Source organism: Orbicella faveolata, unplaced genomic scaffold, assembly GCF_042242905.1.
Source record: "Orbicella faveolata isolate gen_17 unplaced genomic scaffold, um_ofav_v1 contig_25, whole genome shotgun sequence".
In the NCBI taxonomy this organism is placed as follows: domain Eukaryota; kingdom Metazoa; phylum Cnidaria; class Anthozoa; order Scleractinia; family Merulinidae; genus Orbicella; species Orbicella faveolata.
The window spans coordinates 21242501-21266059 of record NW_028301553.1 but is presented as its reverse complement, the minus strand read 5'-3'; the positions used below and the strand labels follow the sequence as shown (position 1 = coordinate 21266059).

Here is a 23559-nt window from a genome sequence, read left to right as displayed (position 1 = left end):
AAGTCGATTTTGGTTCCAACAACGGTTTATTTTCTCGAAAACATAATCAAGATGTATCAAAGTGTAATCGGAGGGGCAATACAAGTGTGGTTGGCTATATACGATTCGTAACAGTGTACTGAAATTGTTAAAGTACAAAAAGAACGCTAACATATAAATGTGAAGAACAATAACAACGGACAGTCCTTTGAAGAAAGCATAGCCCAAAAAGATTCAAACTTATCCGACTAAAATGAATTCATTACTTGGTGGGAAAGTGTCATCTAAATTACACTGAAAATCAAAAAATACTGAAACAAAATAAACATTGAGAATAACTGGAATTACTTCTCTCTTCTCTTCTCTCTTATGAATCTTACGTCTGTACAAGGGGTTCAGAGTAGACTGCGAAAACAGCCGTCCTTCTTCGTTCGGGCCAGGAGCGAAGGTGGACCGCTGTTTTCGCAGGCTAGGTTCTCCTAGGTTCAGAGCCTTAAATTTTCAAAACTTTAAGGTGGCTCTGAACGGATTTTTTAAGAACTGCCACAGGTTGCATCTCATCATTCTTATCACAGTTTGGTAATATAAAAAAATTCACCGAGCCGTTATTGAATTATAAGCCCCTAAAGCTGTAATTAAGGTGTTTTAGCAGGTCATAATGTTCCTATGGTAACCTATTTTGTCACGAAAATTATAACGAATTCACCAATGATTGGGCAGTTTTTTTATACCATGATTGTAGCATCAACTGATAAACAGTAGTTATAATGACCGATCAAAATCTAGGGCTGGAAACTGTTTTGAGCCACCTTATTGGGATTTTAATTCCTTAGCAGGCATAACATCGACTGAATATTTTCACTATTTATCAGTGTAGCTTGACATGTCACATAAACAGTTTACAGGGGTAGTTTTTTTTTCAACATCTACGACAACAAGTCATTTAAACTGCAAATGGCAAGAAAATATCATATCTAAAAAGATCCATTCTTTTCCTTAATTACGTGTAACAATAAAATAAAATATTACTGTTGAAATGTGAAAAGTCATATAACAACTCGAGTCTATCTCCTAATGAAGTAACATTACTGCTTTTTCACGAGTTTTTTCATCGGCTGATCAAGAAGTTAATCGCTAAAATGTTTTTAAAACAGATTTAAAGAAGCGAACTACGTTTCGGCGCTATGTTACGCCATTATCAAGTTAAAAAGTGAAAAAGTATAAGGTGTAAACCAAAAATAAAGCCAAAAATATCGTTGATACAATACTTGTTGGTTGACAACGACTTTAATTTTTGTCCCAACCGTTTCGCCCGTGGGTAGTTGTACCTGCTAGAGGCTTATAAGATGGGTCTCGTGCGCAGTCTTTCTTTGTGTGTTTTGGGGAGGCCATACAGGTGCACAAGTCTAGAACCTTTAGGTCAAAGTTGTTCGGCCGTGGCTTTGGGAAGAATCTGTTCCTCATGTACCTTGTGTACCTTGTGTACCTTGTGTACCTTGTATACCTTGAATCTTGTGTATATCGTATCAAAGATATTTTTGGTTTTATTTACGAGATTAAGAACACTAGCATCGAGCCTAACCATATCCTTGTCTTCTATGATGTGCCCGCATTATTCACCAATGTTCCTTTAAAAGAAACTATTGACATTCTCGTCGACAAAGCTTTTGAGGGTGACTGGTTTAATAAGACGCATAGCATGCAACTCCAAAAGCATCAACGGACGGATCTATTAGAGAACGCTACTTCGAACCAGCTATTCATTTCAATTCAACGGCGAATTGTATGAACAAACAGATGGTGTAGCAAACATTTTATGCATTGTTTCATATTTTCATATATTCGTATTACACCTTATACCCTTTCGCTTTTTAACTTGATAATGACGTAACGTAGCACCGAAACGTTGTTCGCTTTTTTAGATGATGTGTTTAAAAATCTTTTAGCGTTTAACTTCTTGATCAATTCATTTTTTAAATCTCTCCTCTTTCATCGGTGCGAGAGTTATTCAGCTATGAGATCCTCTGTGTTTGCGTACAAACTGTTGTCATATTCTTTGAGATTGACGTAGGTCTGAAACAGAAACATAAGTCACTGGTTAGCTATGACTTTGCAAACAGAAATCACGCGATGTACGTCTCTCAAAAAGTCTGTTTAATGACAAGAAAACTGAAGAAAGCGAAAGCAGGAACAAAATAGGGACGAAGGACAACTATAAGGCCAGGAATTTCAAATTACCTAAATATGTAAAGTAGCATTATAATGCACATTGAACAGTAAACCGTCAAATGACATTACATATAAATAATGATTTAACATTTATAATACATTTAACCGTCAAACGACATTATACATATATATGCATGACATTACCTCAATAAACAAAAACCAAAAATCATAGTCGAGTTTCGTTGCGTTTGTTTAAAATATCACTATGCTAGTGCATTGTCGCTTTTGAAACCAAGTTTGATCACAGCTTAAAAAGGTCTTTGAGATTTTAAATGGTTTAGTTTTTGTGCCAATTACCATAATAGTGCATTAAAACTATTAAAAGAATATTATCGTGACATATGAATGTACATGGGTTTCATGTCAAATTTAGAGGCTAATATTACAGTTGCTTCCTCTATTCCTTTGCTCTACAATTCCTTTCGATAATTGTCACAGTTTAGCTCCGTTATGACGCTAAACAGCACCCCTGATAGTACATTTTTAAGAGGCGTGGCTACATACTTCCAAATGGCCATAGCACCTTAAAATAACAATGTAATAATCATTGTTCAGTAATTGTTGTCTACGCCTCAGCTAAGACATTTATTGTTTCCTCAGTTAAAACTACATTTCGCTGAAACTGGGTCACAGCCAGACATAAAAGGTACAGGACGAACATTCAGATTCGTGCTACTGAAGATATATGACAAGTAACAAACACCTTGTGGTTTCTCTCCATTTGTTTCATAGTTTCTTTTAGTTTGGCAAACGTTGGTCGATCAGTAGGGTTCTGTTCCCAACACCACAGCATAATCTGGTGACTAACAAGCAGAATCATCAGTAGCCACAAAAAGAAAAAGTTTGCAAATATTATTAAATCAGTCAATATATCAACGGACTAATAATATGTGAGGATTATGGTACTTCTTCACTATAACTTTCAATTCGAGGTAGGTATTAAATGCAGAACATACGTTTGTAATTATTATCAATAGTAGCACATAGCATTACTAGGCCGGTGGAGTAATCGCAAACCTGAAGAATACACCAGCGAAAACATACCAAGACTGTCTAGACTATGGAAAAGGTGCAAAAGCTGTTATTAAAGTTATTAGCGGTTTGACTTCCAAACGAGGCGAAAGGGTCGATTTTGCTTTGTAGTGACCCTTTCGTCTCGTTTGTATGCCTTTTTAAACAAAGGAATATTTGACCGCAGGCTCAACTACAATAAGAGCTACAACTATACGAAAGATTTCGACAATACTAGAAGACAGTGTCTCGGGTAGTATTATACATAACGGCTGGCAAAAGAGAACAGCCTACACAAGCGCATACTAACACAGACACGAAAACAGTACGAGGGTGTTAAATACGTATATATACAATGTCAGTAGAATTGCTTTAAGCACTCAACAAGATTAATGAATTGTAAAATACAAAATGTATTCTCGTAGTAACACTCATGCAAAAATGTTATCAACTCGAGATTGGTTTAAATGTATTTACAGTTTGTTATCCACATGTTTAGGTTTTGGCATTCTGAATCCTTCCTGAAGTTTTGTTGCGATTTGTCGAGCGTTTACTCCTGGATATGGAGATCCACCTGGATATGACGATGGACGCAATGTAAGTAAATCTAATAAATTTATAAATTTACATGATGTGTGACGAAACCTAAGTCTGGTGAGAATATTTTTTTCTTCCACAGGCAGTAATGCATTTTGGTAGGAAAACTTTACCAAATGTATCTGTGATATGGAGAACCACCTAGATATAATAATGATGATAACATGGTGGCTTTCAAGGTACATGGTATAAATTTTATAATTTGCGTGATGTGGGACGAAACTTACCTATGGTGAGAATCTCGTAAAGTAGGACACCATAACTCCAACTGAGAGAAAGGATAAGAGAACGACATTATTTAAGTAAGTTGTTATAACAGTAGAGTTCGGCGGGAGGAGAAATGGGAGGGTTGAGTCTAGAGAGAAAACACGAGGGTAGAAACAGGGTTCAAACGCTACTCTCTGTCTTTACGCTTCTCATCCCTGGATGTCTTACACACCACAAAAAAACTCTGTACTGAATGTTTGTATGGTATTTTGCAATGTTCAGTAAACATAGGTCGCTCCTTCACAGTAAGCTTTTCAAAGGTGACTAAACAAATTATTGCATCAATCAGTCTATCACAGATCGTTTATAACACTTACACGTCACTTTGTGTTGTGTAGGTTCCATATAACAAAGCTTCATAAGCAGTCCACTTAACAGGCAACCGGCCCTGGAAGATAAATGTCTTTACTATATTTCTTCGTATTATCCTATGGTAGACTTTACAAGAGAAATTTCCTCAGATAACTACTTTGGGAAGCTCAGTAAATATATGATACTCACTCGACTTTGTTTGGTGTAAATATCATCCTGCTGAACATTCCTCGCCATCCCAAAATCTGTCACCTTACATTTCTCTCCTTCACCAACAAGAACATTTCTGGCCGCCAAGTCACGATGGATTATCTGGAAGAAACATACAATGGCTGACATTATCATTGATGGTTATTTGACCTGTTAACATAACATTTGCTAAAAGGGGTAAAATGATATGAATCCAAGGCTAAAACCTGGAAAAGAAAAATTATTATAAACCGCATGTTTCCGAGTTATTCTCATAATCAGGGTTAAAGCCGTCGGAGATTTTGCATGGTGTTGCTACTCACGTTATTCCCGGAGGGTAAAACTGCGCAACATAGCAACTGATTTGCTTGTTCAAAGTTGGACTGTTTTGTAGGATAATTAGTCCCACAATAATCTTTCCCTCGAAGTGGAATCTTGCCGAACAAAGGACTTTCCACTGGAATGATCCCTTTTCACCTTTTATTAAAAGTCAGTGAACTTGCCATTATTATCACCTTTCTTGACGACAAGTAAGCCATCCCGTCAGCTATCTGCCATGTAAACCTCATCAACTGCTTTGAAGTTAGCTTGGTTTCCGGCTTTCCATCCTGGTTATTAAAATACGTGTCACTGAGCCCACGACTCTTCCTCAAATAACCCAGCAGATCACCGTACGGCACATACTCGATAAGGACCAGTAACGGGTCTAAAATGAAAGAAAATACTACCATCATGTGAAGTAAAAGAACACGATTAATCAATCTGTCAGTCAATCAACAATCTCCGTGAACTGCAAAGAATCATACTTTCCCGTTATTAAACTTAATGAATGGAGGAATTAGATAACAAGCTGTGTGAAGTTAAAAACTAACAACTAGACGCGATAAATATTCATTGGGCGAGTTGAGTCTGTTTATTGATTTACCTATGCACGTGACATTATTTTAAAAGTATTTTCTTTACCCGACTCAGTAACACATCCCATCAACTTGATTACGTGAGGATGAGGCTTCAGGTTCTTCATCACCTCAAGTTCTGACAGCAGGTCCATCCTGTCGGATTCAGGAGCGTTTTCTAATTGAGGCAAATTAATTGAAAACAAAAATTCAGCAACTTTGAAAATATTAATCCATCTGTCCGTCCATGTTCATCCCTACATCAATCAACTAATCAGTTAATCGATCGATCGATCGATCAATCGATCAATTAATCAACTCTCAGTCAATAAACTAGTCAATCAAACAATCAATCAATCAAATAAAAGATCGATCGGTCAAATAACGTCAATGTTGGAAAAGAAAAAGCCGATCAAAAGAAGATCACAAAAGGTCTTAACGAGAATCTTGAAAGACAAGTATCCATAACCTTTCAACATTTTCACAGCCAATGTTATAGCCTGTTGGTTATCATTGATGTTCTTGACTGTTGCCTTAGCGACTTGAGAGAAAGCCCCCTTTCCGATATTTGTAATGATATCGACTTGCTCTCGATTGATTTCCCAGCTTCTTGTTGAAGGATTAAGAGGCATGTATTCTCCACCATTGTTAGGAATCTCGTAAGTTGCACTGGTAGCACCACTTGTTTCTGTGAACTGAACATCTGCTTCCTGGTGGTCAACAGTGCTCTTGAAAAGAACAGAAAATAAGTCGGCATTTTAACGGATTGAAACAACTTTATCAACGTGATGGGAGCTGGGGAACATGTGCACAAATGATATGCGGACATTATCGTTTCATTCCTCAGATTGAAAAAGTCATCCCTAAGGTTGTTTCAAGCTGTTGCTGGTGGTATTTTTTCTATTGCATAACGTAATCAAAACGGCTTCTTCCTTGATTCTATACTGTAAGATCTAGAAGAACGTACCATGTGAATGGAATCTGGAATTGAGGACAAGCTTTTAACGCTGGAATTAGAAAACACGAATTTATGTTGAACTCCCTGGAATCAGAAGTGGTGAAAACTCTATGGCTAGCTGTTGCTTCCTAAAGCAGTCTTTTATAATGAAATGCTTTTCCTTAGACAGAGGGTAAAAGACGTTTTTTAACAATTATTCCGCACGTTGGATATGAGATGGTAGATAGCCAACGAGCTCGAGGCGCGTTGCACCGAGTCGGCGATATAATCATCTCATAGCCAACAAGCGCGGGTAGAATAATTGTTTTATTAAAAACGCGCCCAAAACATAGAAAACTAAACTAAAAACGCCAAGAAAAATCTCGCGTACGCTCACCATATTCGTAGAGCATGGTATAATGGCTCATAACCCATGATGGCTAGACCACTGAAAACTCTCGAATTGTATTATACAATGATCCAGTTTTTAACAATCATAATTATGCCATGTTCTACAAATATGGTAAGTGTACACGTAATTTTTTGGCGCGTTTTTACTCTTATTTTATTTTAGTTTTCTATATTGTTGGGACATTTTTTTTATAAAACAATTATTCTACTCGCTTTGATGGATTTGAGATGATTATAGCCAACTCGGAGCTTTCTGTCAGGTCATAATCAACAAGCGCTCGTAGAAGAATTTTTTAAAAATATCCGTAGCTAAGGTGTGGTTGTTATACTCACCGTTTTTCTCGCCTAAGAAATCCTGAAAAACAAAAATTTGTTCTGAGAAAGATAATAAAAAAGGGAAAAAACTGGATAAAAGGTATCTTTAAAATCTTTTTCCATGTCTTTCAGCGCCTTAAAGAATTACTTTAAAAGGGCAAGATACTTAATTTAGCGTTTAAAATGATTACATGTGAGTTAGTAATTGACAAACATTTCAGTTGGGTTTGTGCCCAAGGTATCTCCGTTTCTTTTTCCTGCGCGTGGTGGCATGGGTCGGAGGCATTTTGGCCGTGATATATAAGCCCAGGTAAACAGGTTAGGTGAAGGAGTTAAGGGGAAAAGAGAAGTTAGTTCTCAGCGCAATTTGCTTTCAATTAATTGGGAGTTTTTTCAAAAATGTTTCACCAAATGCTGTCAAGACGGCCTAGTGCTGAGTTCGTACATAACCAGATTTCCGTCACGTTTCTCACACAACAACCACAACCTCTTGAGAGGCCAATGTTAATTTTGGAAACAAAGTCTGGCCATTGTCATTTTCGCCTTTAAAATAGTCGGTTCAGAGAAGCTTGCACTGCGACTATCGGCTTCATTCGTGACTCAAATGAAGAATGGTATACTGCAAAACGGCATTGCCATTAACCAAGAGAAAACGAGCTCAATTATCGCACGGACACAACCTACAGTGGAACCCCGCCTTACGACCACCCCGTTAATACCGAAAGAAAGCTCAGGCACTCATTTTCTTCTTTACAGAACCCCTTTAATACGACCACCCCGTTAATACGGCCAGATTTTTGTGGCCCATTGGTGACTGGATTTACGGGGTTCCACTGTACTACAAAATAGCAAATTTTACCCTCTCTTTCAATTTTGAGGTAGAAAGGTGTCCTCAAGGGGGGAGGGGGTCCATGTTCACTCGGCCCCTTAGAACTTGCGCCTCTGAGGCTTGCCTCGTTCCTGACGAAAGCTTGGTTAGGGCCCTGCAGAGCATGCGTATGGAGTAGATAGAAAGTACCTGGACCTCGACGTATTCTCCAGTGGTTAACACCAGCAACCACTATGATTATCACCAATAGGATTATGACACTGAGATAAACAGCATGAAGAATCTCCAATTCTTTGTCGCACCTAACAACTGTGGGTGATAGCATTTATAATAAAGGTTAGAAATTCAGTGACAGTCTTACCAAAACAACCTTGTCAAACAAATTAGTCTACAGACATGTACCTATTTGATTTTGCGGACTTGTAGTTGACTCTGTGGAGCCTAAAATAAGAAAAAAACGGACCTAAATTAGATCTAGAAGAATGTGACAAAGTTGGAGGAACAGCCGTTGAAGATAACATTAACCATAATTCTCCGAGGTCGTGGCGCTGCAACTTTAAGACCAATGTTAATAAATTGACTGGAGAGTTTTGCTTATTTATTTTAATGAGACAAAAATTAGAAATAAATATCTAGTTAAGTAAATAATCCTTAAAAGAATAAGTATTTTGGCATAACTTTACCTCCTAAAACTCTGATCCTCTTTATGTTGTTTTTTTCTTTCAAACTTTCTCCATATTTGTTAGTTGCAGTCACCACTAAGTCATACCGCTGACCTGTTTTGAGTGCGACGACGTACGCATGGATAGAAACATCATAAATGACCTCAAGCTTTCTCCAGTCTCCTACGGTATCGCTACTTGTAACGTTTCGTATATAAACAGTGTATTGCGTGATGTCCGCACCATTGCTGCTTGGCTTTGTCCATTTTAAGGTCACTTCATCACTTTGTACCCCTGCAGGGACATCTGTAATTTGTGGTGTCTCGGGAATGCCTGATTGATAACAATATTCATAAACGTGTTACCTGTTACCTAATGAATTCCACGAGTTCTTATGTCTATTCTCGGCGATATAATAATCCCAACAAAGGATAACATGGCACTGAATAAGATTATCTTTCGGTTGGCAAGACCTGGACTTGTCACCTTTTATCTTTGTGGTGATTGCCTTTTGCACAGCTGCTCCTTCAAAGACCACATTTCTGGCAAACGCATTAACTTTGTACTCGGTATCTCTCTCCAGATCTCCAACAGGCAGACTTGTTGTCCCAGGGTCAGTAATATTAACATTCTTTATCTCAGTGCTACCCTTTAGTACGACCACTCGGTATGCTGTGATAGGACTCCCTCCATCATCAACTGGTGCAGTCCATTTTACTGTCAGTGAGGTGGCTTGAATGTCTGCAACTGAAGATATGATGACCGGGGATCCTGGTTGTTCTGTATATGAAAAAAAGTAAACAAAACTGCTCCTTTTCACCCAACTGACAGTTTGTCATCTCTTTCAATTTGGAAATGTAGGATGACTCAGGGGCTAAAATCTACCTTTCTAAATCTTCGAATCTTGCATATTCGAACTTCCATTTTTACATCAAGTTTATAACACATTTCAAACAATTTAAGAAATCAAACCGGCAGCTTTTGTAACTTTCTACAACAATATTTCGTAGTTCATTAGCATATCATTGAAAAAAAGAAGACCGTTCTTCAGCTACACAAATGGCATTATTCATATTTGTCAATATGCTAACACATACTTATCTGTAGCACAGTAATTGAAGCGGCGTTTAAAGGATCAAGGCCATTGTAAGCCACACACTTGCATTCACCAAAATCCTGATCATTATTCATCGTAACCTCCACTGTACTTTCTTTAGCTGTGACTGTGTTTAGTTCATTTCCATCAGGTTTGTACCAGGTGAGTGTTGGTGTAGGAACGCCATCTGACACACACTTCAACGTTACTGTCTGACCAGTCCAAGACTTGGCAGCTGATGAACTAACACTTAGTATTTTCGCTGGATCTGTAAAAAAGATAAGAAAGGAAATAGTTTGAATTTTGCTTTAAGACAGTGCAAACAAAAAAAATATGAAATGATCAATAGCAAATCCCTTTCTGATTTGTTTAGCTTGTATTCTACGTCCTAAAACCAACAGAAACTAAACAAAAATTCCGCCTTAGTTTCTTTCGCAAGTAAAACTATGAATTTTTTTCTAGTAATTCAGACTCACAACGAACCACCAAGATCTCTTGGTGAGTTTTTGTTCCTGCTGAGTTGTTAGGTGTACATGTATACAGTCCATCATCTGTCCTCTTTATTTGGTCGAAGTTCAAATACGCTGTTTTCCTCCCGGAACTTTTGGTTTGTCCATTTCGTATCCATGATACTTCAGGGTCTGGTTTTCCAGTCGCTGTACAACTGATATTGACTGAAGATCCCTCAATGTAACTTCCGTTTATTGACGGTGGGCTGATAACAGGCATCTCTGCAATAAGTTGAAATTCTTGAGCAGTGTAAATCAAAGGCTCCTTCGAGCTACCTCATGGTATGTGGTAATTATTCTACGAAGTGCTATCCTTTGCCTCTTTTGGAACTAAGAAGTGTTCCATTTGTAAGGTGTTTAGTTGAAAAGTGCATCACGTTAATAAGCAGCCATTAGTTGAGCATGTTTATAGAAATAAGGTCTTCATCTAATACATATAACATTTTGACAGGAAACACTGGTAATCCTTTTAGTGTCTTTTTCTCTGTCTGGATTATGAACATCAGCAGTGCAAACATTGTTTTGACAATTTGTGATAATTTCATTAGTTTGCACATCAGCACTGGATGTGTAAGGGTTTTGAACAAACTCACACCACTCTTCATGGGTTGCGAAGTGATGCCATCTATCCATGCATTTTGCTCTTTTATGCCTTCAGTTTTAAATAATTCACTAGTGTCTACAAGATATTTGGCTACATTTAATACTTTCTTAGGTCTGACATTCTGAAACTGATAGTGATGCTTGTAACCAAATCGCCTTTTAAGTTTTATTGGAATGGTCTGTGATTCGCTTCTTGGCCTTGGGAGACAATGAACAGTTGAATTTACATCACTTGGCACATTGACAATGTTTCCATGAAAAGACAATTGACCACCCCTAGGTAGTTCACTGATTTGTATAAAAGGTATACGAGGTAATATAAGTCGCTCTTCTAGTGATGTGAAATTCAAGACATTAGGCTTATAAGGAAAACCCATCTTATTGGCTTTAGAACAGCGGGGTAACCTGCCTTGTTTTAGACCTTTTTTACTACCAGTTAGACAATTGCTTTTATAGTCCTTTTTTAGACTTTTTTTTATTGCAAGTCATGCAGATCCATTCAGTGGCATTGACACTTTTAAAACCAGTAAGACAGGACTCAACAATGTCTAGTGAACATGCCCTATATTTGTTTGGATAACTTTTCACTACAGAGCATTTGAACCACAATTGGTCACAACAAGTGCACACATATTCTGGGCCACAATGCAATGTTCGTGTAAAACAAATTTATCATAGAAATTACATCGCACTTATTTTCTTCTGGCTGCAACTCATGACTGCTATATGTTAGTTGCGATACACTTGCCAGAGCCTCAGTCTTTTGTCTTTTTCTTACCAACTGTTTGGTTATTTCTCTTATGTGTTGCGGGTTTTCTGCTTTTCGTTTTCTGAAGGAGCGCTGCTCAATTTCTCTGACATGTTCTGGGTTCAATTTTGTCCTTTTAGCAGCCTGATGTTTCTTGTTCCTAGATGTTTCGCCATTAATGTTGCAGCCTTGTACTCGTTTTTGATTCTCATATATTCTAAAGTTATCATCAGCTCTTCTGTCTTTCATGTATTCTGTCATGTATTTTCTTCTGTAAGCTTTACGTTTTTCACTGTTATCAACTGGTTTGTTTTCATCTGCATGTTTTGTTTGTTTGCTGTTGTCTCTTATCTTCATTGTTCTGTTTTCTACTATGGAAACATAATGAAATTCATCTCATTGTAAATGTTTAGGGCATTTGTAACATTCACTGGTTCAACAACAGAAACTGGAGAAAAAGTTGGATTTGATTCAGCAATACGAATTGATAAATTAAGACAATTGGCAACAGCTTGAATTATGATAGCATCAGCCCATGTTCCTTGACATGACATTCTTTCCAAATAACCTTGCCAAGAATGCTCAGTTTTACTCTCTATAAATTGTTCAGGGTGATTCACTACATACTGAATGCCAACACTGCGCACATAGAAATGACTATTAGGATTTCCATAGAGTTGATGTGATACAGCCCTAAAAAAGCAATCACCACCTCCTCCAACATCAAGTGTAGTTCTGCCTAGCTGAGACAATCTGAATTTGAATAAACAGACAGAATTTGTGGGTGGTATAAAAGGTACTGATTTGCAATACTCATTTGCAGGACCAGGATTTGACTCCACATCTCCACTCAATGATATGATTCTGCTCAAAAAATGATACGTTTTCATTTGGGGCTGCCTTAATTTTCTGAAAATATTACTTTCAGCTATCATACAAAACAAAGGCAAGTTTTTATGCTTTGGAGTCCTTGTTCGAAAAATGCACAAGCTTAAACTTTGTCTTATAAAATACTTCTTGAAGAAAATCATGAATTTTGAACTTCTATATCGCTCTAAGAAATGACAACGATGGTATCCACACAACATAGTCTTCAGCTTAGACGATTTCGGGCCATTAAGTTCTTTATGTATAATTTCACCGACATTTTGGTAACCATTTTGTAAGAAATTCTGGAGGGTTCTCTCTCACGTGTCATTCTAAACTGAGGATGGGAGACAATGGTACTGTAGCTCTAGAATTCCGTACATTCACATTTTTTATGCATTTCTGTACTGACAATTACTTGCAATTGACAACTGAACTGGTATATTATTTTGATTTTCAAACTGCTCGGGTATTGTAGGATTACCTTCGATAATCATTCGCTCCTGACCTTGGTGTATTTCAGGTGGCATTCAGGTAACAGATCATCTGTTTGGCATTTGTTTGTTGTTTGATATTTTGTATTTGTTATGGTATTTGTTATTTGGCGTATAATTTATTGTATTTAGCATTTGTTTGGCAGCTGTGTTCAATCGCTACAGTATGGGGCCCAGTTCTCGGCCACAAAAAACGTAACCTTGTATTTCTTACCTTGGAATAGCCGTAAGGACTTAAAATTTCACGCACAACTAACTTCAGCATTCAGTTTACACATGTAGAGCTATCGACTGCTCAACGCTGTTTTCTCCCGAGTAATAACGAAAATGGAGGCTTCGTTCGTGGGCCCAGTTATCGGCCAGCAGGCCCAGTTCTCGGCCACAAAAGAGTGCACACGATTCCTCAGAATAAACAACGCTTTATTACCATTTTTTTGTTGTTAAATCACTTATAAGGCTTGTGTTTTGATATTTCGATCACAAATTATCCTTAAAGAGCTTTGTTTCATGTTAGAAAAGGAAGTTTTTTGCACACCTAGTTTTTCTCAGTCAAGCGAGGCTAAAAAAGAGTTGGGATAAGTCAGAGCTCATAGTTTTCACCATGCCACCCCATTACAGCCTTATTTTTCCAACTGACTTGATACGAATACTCCACACAGAACTATGAGCGCTTTTAGTGTTGAAGGCGAACAGGGTGGCCGAGAATAGGCAAATACCCAAAAGTACGAAAGAAATATTGAGGAGTGAATTTAGGTCAAAGAATTAAACAGGCCAGGAAAAGTTTACATTTAACAGATAGCTTTACCACTCTACGTCCTTTATGCCAAGAATTGGCTCATTTGGGCCTTCTAGACGGACAAAATATCAACTTGAATTAAACCCTGTAATTCTAGTAGCCGTAAACAAACACGTTTTCGGGGAAACCAAATTCACCTACCTTCGCGTCACCTCGACGTGCTCACAGAAAAACTTGGCAGGACGAAACAAAACTCGGCAGAACAGAAGACAAGGAATCAAGCTACCTTTTGAAGCAATTGCTTTTTATTCAGATTCATTTGTGGCACGAAAAATAAACGCTGAACAAAAAGTGGCCGAGAACTGGGCCCGGCCGAGAACTGGGCCCCACACTGTATAGCCTATCACAGTTGTGGCATTTAAGTCCCAGCAAGAAGGAGCTTGACCAAAGCTTCATCGATGTGCTTTGTCATGTGACATTTTCCGAACAGCTTCCTAGCGAATTGCGAAATATTAAAAGCGCATTTAATTTTAAATCATACATCCTGCGAGTATTTTTAGAAAATTCAAAATGCAATACAGTAGAAGGAGGGCAGCTTACCGTTTACCCCAGACCATAAAGCATTCATTCCGAATAGTTCGTTTTGTACATTCTATTCCTCGTCGTCCAAATGTATCTTGGAGACATCGTAACTTTTAAGACTTTCAAAACCCATTTCTTTCGACTCGAGCTTTCTTGAGCACATTTCCTGTTCGTTTGTGAGGTCTTCAGAAATGTATTTTGATCAAAGATGGAGCGAAAGGAAGGAAAACTCGCCTTGCCTATTTTTGCGTCGGGCTCAACACAACAGACGTCATTTTGTAAACATGTACTGCCACCTTTGTCCCACCCCCTCCCCCCACATATATGAACATAAAAGAATGAGACGACTTTGTGGACAAAATCAAACCTAGTATGGGGGACAGGGGGAAACGTGTGTAATTCATGTTTAATGTGGAGTTAATGTATAAATTAATTGTCTAACGGGAATGGAGTGACGAATCCAACCATCACTATACCTCATGATATGAAGTACATACCATGAGGTAAAAATGGATAGCAAAATATTTCTATTGCCTACCATAAGGCAAGAAATAAATTTGTCAAATCAAGTAAAATTAATTTATTAAATTCCCCTCACGCTCTGTTCAAACTAACCATATCATGCACCCAGATTAATTCAAAGCCAGATCTGTCATCACCGCCGTATTATCCGTATCAAGCCAATCAAACATTGTAACTCATCAATGACATTAATCTAAATTGTCCTTTTACTCTACTCACTGTCCAGAAAAATCAAAGGTCCACTCCTGAAGATGGTATACAGAAAACTAAAGGTTGGTTTCCATAAAATCGCTAGGGGCGTTACGATCGCTGAAGAAATGTTCAGGGATTGTTGCAATCTTATGGAAGCAACTCTTCAGCGATAGCGATCGTCGTGATTTTTACAGACCAGCAAATGATCCCGGGACCGCAAATAATCCCAGAACCAGAAATGATTACATTTGGTGTTTAATTAACCACATAGAGACACTTCTTACTCTTCTTACGTACGTGCGAATTTCGGAGATTATGAAACATTTGTCATTAATTAACTTAACTGAAATTAGATTATCCTTCACCATTCGGTCTACCAAAATAATATTAGATAATAATGATAATATCAGGTCTATGCTGATGTACAGTGTGTTTTGCGATGATTGCTTAACAGAGTCCGTTCAGCGCAAAAAGAAAAGGCTAAACAAAACTGATAAAGGGATTAGACTCCGAACATATTGGACCAAGACTGACTTAGTTGTACGGCCAAGATCGATTAAGAATCTATTTCAGTTATTGTTTTTTGGCTGGACTATTAAATTTTATTAAGCGTTTTAGTTCATCAGTCGGTTCATATTTGGGCACTATAATGATTCAAGTAACCGAAAATATATAGAGAGGATATTACTTGGCAGCAATTTTCAACCAATGCTCATTCTGAAAAGCTTAACGCCTTTGGTTTTGAAAGCGAAGCAAATGGCAACGTAACCAGAAATACTTTTCAGAAACGAATCAAGCTGTTCGTTGAAATATTTCCAAGATACTGTATTTCGAGAGTTGAGTATAATATCTTATACTAATTTGGCGAAAAGTTCTTGTTATCTAATCTATCATCACCTGGTCTAGTAGTTCAGCATTCCATTTTCAAAGTTGGAAACGGAGGCACGTGCTCATTCAAATTTAAAGCTTTAGTGTGCCCGCTTTTCTGATGCAAGAAGAAGCTCAACTAAACTTAGAAATGACCCTGGCAGTTTAAATCTATCCCTTTTGGATGAAAGATCTGGCATAGCCCAGCGGAAACCTTTCCAAAAATAGTAACGGGAGTTAGGCAGTAGTCCTGTATTTCTGTTTCGTGACAAGGTGCGCGTGAAAATAGGCTTCTTTCGATGTATTAAAATTCAGCTCAATGGCGAGGCCTAGAGGCACAGAGAGGATAAATGACTGATAAACATGCTCATTTAATTTCCTTTGCTTGTGTCCTCTAGGCCTCGCTCCCAAGTTGAATTTTAATTTATTGAAAACAGTCTTTTCATCTGCATGCTTAGAGACCTCGTCCGTGCAGACAAAACTCAAAGAAATGTATGGGAGCTAAAGAGATTTATCTTTACGCATATAAAGCAAAGTGTTGGGTAAATGTGAAAAGCTTATAAAACCAAGCTATCTTTGTACTTACCTTAGCTCTTGGCGGCGGATTTAAGATATATGACTTAAAAAAAATTCAACGACTAAAATACTCCCCAAAATAACACTAAGTTGTCAATTTCGCCCGGCATACAGAGACACGTACGAGTTATTCCGCGACGATTCCCAAAACGCTTTTATCACACAACAAAAACATGATTTCAATCTTAAAACAATTAATTCTTCGTCATACTAAAGTTTAAGCGTATGTTCTGCTCGTTGCGCGCTCGCGTGATCAGTCGACGCCGAAAAGAACTTTACTCAAGGACTGGGCCTGTCTCTTGGCCCAATTAATATAGGAAGGAAATATACTTTTGTTTACTTACCGACAACAATCAGTTGAACCGTATCATAAACTAATTGTCCATCAAGAATTTCCGGTGAAAGTTTGCAAGCATAGAACCTTTCATCTCCTTTCGCTATTGAGTTCAGTGTGAAAGTGGCCTGTCCAGGGCTGCTTCCATCCCAGTCTCCACTCACACGTCCACTGTATGGAGGATTCTTTATGGTAGTGATTATTTGGAGCCTGTCTATGGAAATCAGAACATCTTTAATGCTAACAGCACGATCGTGTTTTGTTCCCCACTCAACTCTGTCTATCTTTCCTCCCTGAAAAGCCCAAGTGAAGTTAACAGACGATCCAAGGACTCCAGTCAATTTGTTTCCATTAAAGGGCGAGTTAAATTGTAGTCCACACGCTGCACAAAGCAAAATAATTCTCGATGTTTGTTAGTGTCTCACAATGCATATAAACCATTAGAAATCAAATTAAAACTATACAAACCATTGATAACCGTACACGTTGAATTTCTAAGGACTTGTAGTGTCTTTTTATATTTGAATTGTGCAAATGTTTTGGAAAATGAAATGAAATTAAGAAGTAAGAAAGGTAAAATCGTGTTTGAACCTAGTGGCCTAAAAGGGCGACGTATACATGCAGTCTCCGCTTTGACTGATTTAGGAGAACGCGTCAGTACAGTAGCTGAGCAATCCGAAAAGGTCCATGAACATGCATGCCTTCATCCAATTCTTCCAATATGCTTCTATTACCCTCGTTTTTGATTAGTTTAACGCAACTTGTCTACGCTTATTACTAAAATCATTCGAAATACATTACATGCAACAAACAGATATCAAATAGCCTGAATCACTGAAACGTACCTACATGCGGAAGTATCGAAAACAGGATAAAATATAAGGCACAGCTTGACAAAACAACGCTTTCCGCCATCATCTGCCCGTAGAAAACTTTCAATTCTTTTGAATGCTTTGTTGTTGCTACTCAAGAAACGAAAGAAAGTTGTTTGTAACCGCTAAATAACAAACGTCGCCATGTTTAATCAGTGCAATGCAATCACCTCACGCATAACGCTAAACCTATTGAGTCACGCAATACGGTTGTAATCCTTATTATGGTATGAGTCACGGATTTAGAAAACTATTTTCCTTTTGAACATCGTGTCATTATTTAGGGCAATTTATACATTATTTGACCAGGTAAGAAATTATAAACAGGCAATCATAAGTTGCAGTTCAATTTCCTTTCCAAACAAAAATTTTCTTTGGAAGTCGATTGAACAGAATAAGGGCAATGCTTGACGCATTGGGGAAGACCGGGTTGCTACTTTGCTCACTTGATGGAATTGTTTCAATATGTTTTGCTGTTATTATTTACAAAAGAAAGAGAGAAATGTGCTTTTAACGTTATGGGAAATACTGTTGTCATAACGATAGAAACTTCTAACTGATCATAACCCGCTTCAAAGTATTTATGTTGAAAACAAGTTTTTATAGCTACTCGACTGAGGCAAAAGGCTAAAGTAACGCCAAAAAAAATGTTTTACATGTTCGTCGAACTTGTGGCCCCGGAGAACCTTCGTTCGCTGAGCTATTTCCCCGCAAAACAGCCTTTTACTCAATGATATGGTGGAGAACGCTTTATTCCTCTGAGCTTCATTTACCTTCATCGTATAGCATGAGCAGGCAACGAAAAAACATCTGCTCTGATATTAAAAGAGCATTGCATGATTAACTGTCTCAAGAAATAAGTCCGAGATATAAAGTAATTTTTTGCCTTACGCTGGTTTAAAGCCTGAAAGTTTTATAAACTCATGCTTGCATATTTTGAAGCCTGACTTCTCCTTCAATAGTATGCTCAAGCTTAACATTGTATGCTAATGAGGCAAAAGGGAACACCGACGTCAGTACAAAACTCCCATATTTTGTAGGTCAGTAAAGAGGAAAACATCTACCAATTGTTTTGTTCAATTTGAACTAATTATTTCTGTTATCGCGTCATTAGGAGCAACATATTAGGGTGCAAAAAACTCATTTAAAGTGTTTAAAATTACAAACAAACATTAGGCCAGCGCAAAGGCAAGCTAAGGGGAAGGGGAATAGTATGTTAAACTTGGAATATAGGTCGTCTAGAACAAAGTCACATTTTGGTGCATCTCGCTGTATATGCTCCATACAAATTCCTCATAAACAATAGCGTATTAAATGAAATAAAATCTCTTCTCTTTGAATGTGTATTGCATTAGTGGCTATACATTAGTTATATTTTTTCATTACATTAATTAGTGGTTGGCTATTACATTCGTGGGTGATGCAAACGTACAAAGGGCCTTTTATTTCAAAACTTGACAGCATATATTTTTATTAAGAGCACGAAACTAAAAAATAGCTTTTCCTTAATTCGACTTCGAGCCCAAGTCTCTCTACTGTAGCGTCAGTAACAACACAAGAAGAGTACACGATACTGTATTTACTTACGGACATACAAACTCTAACTAGTGAATCCAATACAAAAGTTCTACAAGCCGCTAAAATTGTTCGATCGTAATTGCATTCGCGGGAATAACCAGCTGACGTCCATAAAGCGAAAATTGTATTTCGTTATTAAGCAGATAAATCCAATGATCCCTTAGATGATGGTGTCAACTGGTGCGTCAAAGGAACCCAAGAATCCACTCTGGGGAAGGATTCTTCGGTTCCTTTGATGCACCATGATCCGAGTGATCTTGGATTAATCTGTTTAGAAAACAAACGTGAAATCCGTTTCTGGATTTAAGAATCCATTCCTGGATTTTTCTAAAGAAAGGCACCCAAAATCTACTTTAGATCTACAGGTTTTGTCCTCTCGGTTAATAAGCTGCTGTTAACTTTTAAAAAGTCCTCTTAAATTCGAATTCGCAGTCTTCAAAGTACACGTACCAGGACAAGCTCTCGGGTTTTGAAATATGGCTGCTTCTTTTCATCAGTGCTGAGCAGTGTACAGAACTGGCTGTTCAGCTTTGCTGTTACTTGTCTGTGCACGTGTCAGGATGGATACAGCTTCCAAGGAGACTGTTTCTTCATATAGCAATATTACATTGTAATGATGAGTTATATATAAACAATAGCCTCCATTTGGCGCGAAAATATGCTCGGATATTCGTCCGCGGACATTATTTGTTCCGAGAAGCGAACAGTTTTCCGAGAGCGTAGCTCGAGGAAAACTGTGAGCTTTGAGGAACAGATAATGTCCAAGGACAAATATCCAAGCATATTTTCAAAGTCAAATGGAGGCTATTGTGTTTATTATCCTTCAAATATTTTTCGCAACACGCGCAGTTTCGAAAATTGTAGAATATATGACCATTATTCCACGAGCGCGCGTTGGATATGAGATGGTAAATAGCCAACGAGGGCCGTAGGGCCTCGTTGGCTATAACTAATCTCATATCCAACAAGCGCGAATGGAATAATGGTCAAATATTCCACGTGACACAGACGTTGTGCCAAAATTATTCTCGACAAGACCTCTTTCGGGATTCCTTTGCTTTGAAAGCCTTGGCATTTCGAGCTGTATGTGTGGAGCTCATATTGTTGGCCAGATTCAGAGTCAGGGACCGGCAGAAACTACCTTAGCGTCAGATTCATCTTCAGAGTCTCCAAGGACACCCTGATGGTTTTTCGTGGCTGGTAAAGAACCGGCCTTACTTCGGTTCAGCTCAAAACACTCAACTCCTTGAGGTGTTTTTCGCAAGGACAGAATTGTTGGCGCTAGCTGTCGTTGATTCTCTCGTCCACGTCTGCCAAAAAAGAGACCGAGATAAAACTAGATCATCTTCTGTAGCTGTGCGGGATTTTTGCTCTCGGCCGATCCGAGTTCGCCAAAGTCGAACAGTTTCTTAACCTGCTCATTAGAAATTGGTTTCTTACGGACTACGCCGGCAATGATGCTTGTTTTCCTGAGGCCTTTTACAAATGCTCTAATAATTTATTCGCCTGGTCAGAGATAATGGAAAACGTTTTGTCGTGCGGCGGCGTACGAAGGAAATGATCAATGCCGGCAATACGTGCCATCTTTCTTCCTCGCAGACGTGTAAAAACACTTCAAAGAAACATTCAGTTCCTCTTTCGACATTTCTTATACCGGTTTCTAACATTTGGTGCCCACCAGGACTAGCAAGCCATTCTGTATTAAGGAAAACATTGCTTCTGTTACATGATCTTCATGAATGCGTAAAATCTCGACGGTCATATTTAATTTTGCAACTTTTAATGGAAGCTTAACCTATACGTACCGTTAAATAATCTAATCTCGAACTTTGTAGCTTTTTTGTTGGGACGGCACTGTCCATAATTTCCTGTATTTCTTCCGTAGCAGGGGCGGGTCCAGAAAATTCAGAAAGAAGGGGCCGAGTCCCCCACCCTCCCCCCCGCCCCGGATGAAAACTTCACTTTTCAGGAGATGCAGCATACATGGTTGTGGGCGTATTCGTGATGTAAAGTAAAGTAACGTTAACGTTTCGGAAGATAGAATTAAAGAGCATTTTAAAAAACGATTTTCAAAGCAAAATCGTAGTGTTAGTGGTAGGCGAACTGTTGACAGAGTCATTGCATTTCATTTATACATCCAGTATTAATCGAAATAAATCACTGCAATGGATTGATAAATGTCATCCTTCTCTGGTTTCGTTTGGCGTACTCTTCAACAACTGCATTATAATTTAAAGGTATGTCTTTGCGAATAAAGAGCAGCAACAGTGCATTTAGACGTTCTTCTCCCATGGTGCTGCTATAAGCAATGAAGAGTTGCTACGTTCGACAGTTGCACTTGTGACTGGGGTGATCAACAGGAGGCGCAGAATTATGTGGACATTGCGGTAGAGGCTTGAGCTGCAGGCTTTCAATGTCTCTTGCAGTATCGGGGGTTTTACGGTAGCGTTGTTCCTAAAAATAAAAGCAAAAATTAACACATATTTCAAGACAAGGTATAATCGGTTTTTTCAGCTTATCACAGTTTCACTATAAACTTGGTAACCCATGTAGAGCATTAACGCAGAATAACATACCAGAAAGCACTTCCACAGCTCCAGCTCCCGCGACGCACTGCTTGGGGACGGCAGATCAGGGTAATAATGCTGAATAAATTTCTCTTGAGAAGACTCGTTAAGCTGCTGTAAGTTGGCAGGTATCAGTAGCAGTCCAAGCAATGCCGCTTCTGATAGTCCATTAAAGCGGGTATTTATTTGCTCCAACAAGTTGTCAAGGAAAGGAAGAAAAATTGCCCGGCGAAAGTAGGCGACTGGTGTCCTGGCATTGGTGTTGTTTCTTAATGTCTGCCTACCACAAGTTCGAGGGATGCTTACCTTGACGTTTACCTTCTTAGCCATCTTCTTGATCTTTTCATACACAGAACTTGCAAATGCTGTTTTGGCATTCTTGCGCATACCTTTCATCTGTTCCTTCACAACGTTAACATGTTTGTTGCCTCAATAACATCCAGTGTGGATCCCTGTAACGAGTTCTACGGTGAAACGTTCTAGAAGGGAAACGTTACTTATCGTAAAAACAACGAATGATAATCAAGCTTGCTCTTTAAAACTCACTTTCACCTGGCACAAGTAGAAACAACTGATCCATTTTTGAAACATCATCAGCAAAGTGTTATTGCTGTAATGATTCTAATCGTTTCTGTCAGAATTTTCTATCGACAAAATTAACTCAGGATTATAAATCAATTTACGCAAAACCTTTTGCGACAAATCATTACACTGAGTACTTAAATATAAGCTAAAGTTTAATATTTTTACTTCATTTGCCTTTTTGCTGGGGTGGACGATCACTAAACAAAGTCTCCAAGGCAGAGCTCGAACGCTGCTCGCCAACAGACAGATACACATCTAAAAAAAAAAAACGATTACGTTTAACTTAGGTCAAATAAGTAACGTACTCACCTGGTTCACGATGAAATGTAAACAGTGTCTTCTTTGCTTTCCTCGAAAACTTCAGAAAAATATTTCACTCTTCAGCAGTGCAGCAAGGGACACGGCGTGACAATATTCGTGTCCAGTGTTCCTCGTCATTTCAAACCGAAAGAAACGCATGTTACATTTGGCGTTAACAATTAGCGCGAATTTTAATTTTTGGGTTACGTTTGTTTGAATATTTGATAATATATTATATATTATATATTTAAAATATATTTTAAATAAGGAAAGCTCCGAAATTGAATAAAACTGAAACCTGATTATATAATTATAACAACACTCAAAGGGCGGTTAGAAGGGTTGGGGTAGTACAGAAACGTTTTGAAAATAGAAGGGAAAAAAGGGGGACCGCGGTCCCCTCGGCCCCTCCCCTAAATCCGCCTATGCGTAGATAGCTCACCGAATCTGCTTTTTCCCATCCATTTTTTTGCCGACGAAACTTGGCTTCCCGCGAAAAAGTTTATGCCGAGCGACATTTTTACCGCATCCATTTCCATATAACGTCAAACGTAGGTATACTGGATGGTAACCGAGATCCAGTGAACCAATCAGAAAGCTAGAATTGCATTATCTGAGGTTGAGAATTTAATAATCTCGGACATTCCCTGGGTTTAGCTGGGGAATATTAGGCCACGTGACGCGTTTAGACCAATCGCGCGCGAGCGAAAATATTTGATGAATTATAATTAAGCACTCTCTCTCTACGGGTTTACCGGCGCAATAAACCACGCGGGATGTTGGGAGAACACGAGAAAAGCTTGTAAATCACGAGCCGTTAGGCAAGTGATTTACAGGCTTTTCGAGTGTTCTCCCAACATCCCAAGAGTGGTCTATCGCTTTTATGAAATAACTATG

General features: G+C 38.4%; 1 protein-coding gene, 1 long non-coding RNA gene and 1 pseudogene across 4 annotated transcripts; all 3 read right to left on the bottom strand.

Moving 5' to 3' along the window:
- Positions 1-7: 7 nt before the first annotated feature.
- On the bottom strand, positions 8-17763 carry LOC110059738 (tyrosine kinase receptor Cad96Ca-like). 3 transcript variants are annotated; one of them, XM_089294277.1, is made up of 19 exons: positions 17606-17763; positions 16771-17142; positions 10207-10461; positions 9732-9998; positions 9121-9414; positions 8656-8967; positions 8375-8413; positions 8162-8281; positions 7162-7183; positions 6448-6487; positions 5950-6208; positions 5548-5658; positions 5100-5290; positions 4585-4707; positions 4401-4471; positions 4044-4084; positions 3697-3793; positions 2912-3011; positions 8-2052 (listed from the first exon to the last, which is right to left on the bottom strand). In XM_089294277.1, the coding sequence occupies exons 1-19, from the start codon at positions 17676-17678 to the stop codon at positions 1984-1986; spliced, it is 2856 nt and encodes a 951-aa protein (XP_089150403.1). In that variant the 5' UTR covers positions 17679-17763; the 3' UTR covers positions 8-1983. The 3 variants fall into 3 exon arrangements, with proteins under 3 accessions (XP_089150403.1, XP_089150404.1, XP_089150405.1); XM_089294278.1 differs by having other exon boundaries at positions 16771-16974; XM_089294279.1 differs by lacking the exons at positions 6448-6487; positions 8162-8281; positions 8375-8413; ... (4 more) ...; positions 16771-17142; positions 17606-17763 and having other exon boundaries at positions 7162-7841.
- On the bottom strand, positions 11175-13067 carry LOC149109398 (uncharacterized; annotated as a pseudogene).
- A 3210-nt stretch (positions 17764-20973) lies between the features above and the next one.
- Positions 20974-23040, bottom strand: LOC149109397 (uncharacterized). Its single transcript, XR_016208645.1, has 3 exons — positions 22672-23040; positions 22084-22256; positions 20974-21664 (listed from the first exon to the last, which is right to left on the bottom strand). It is a non-coding gene; the product is annotated as an uncharacterized LOC149109397 (long non-coding RNA).
- Between the last annotated feature and the right edge of the window lie 519 nt (positions 23041-23559).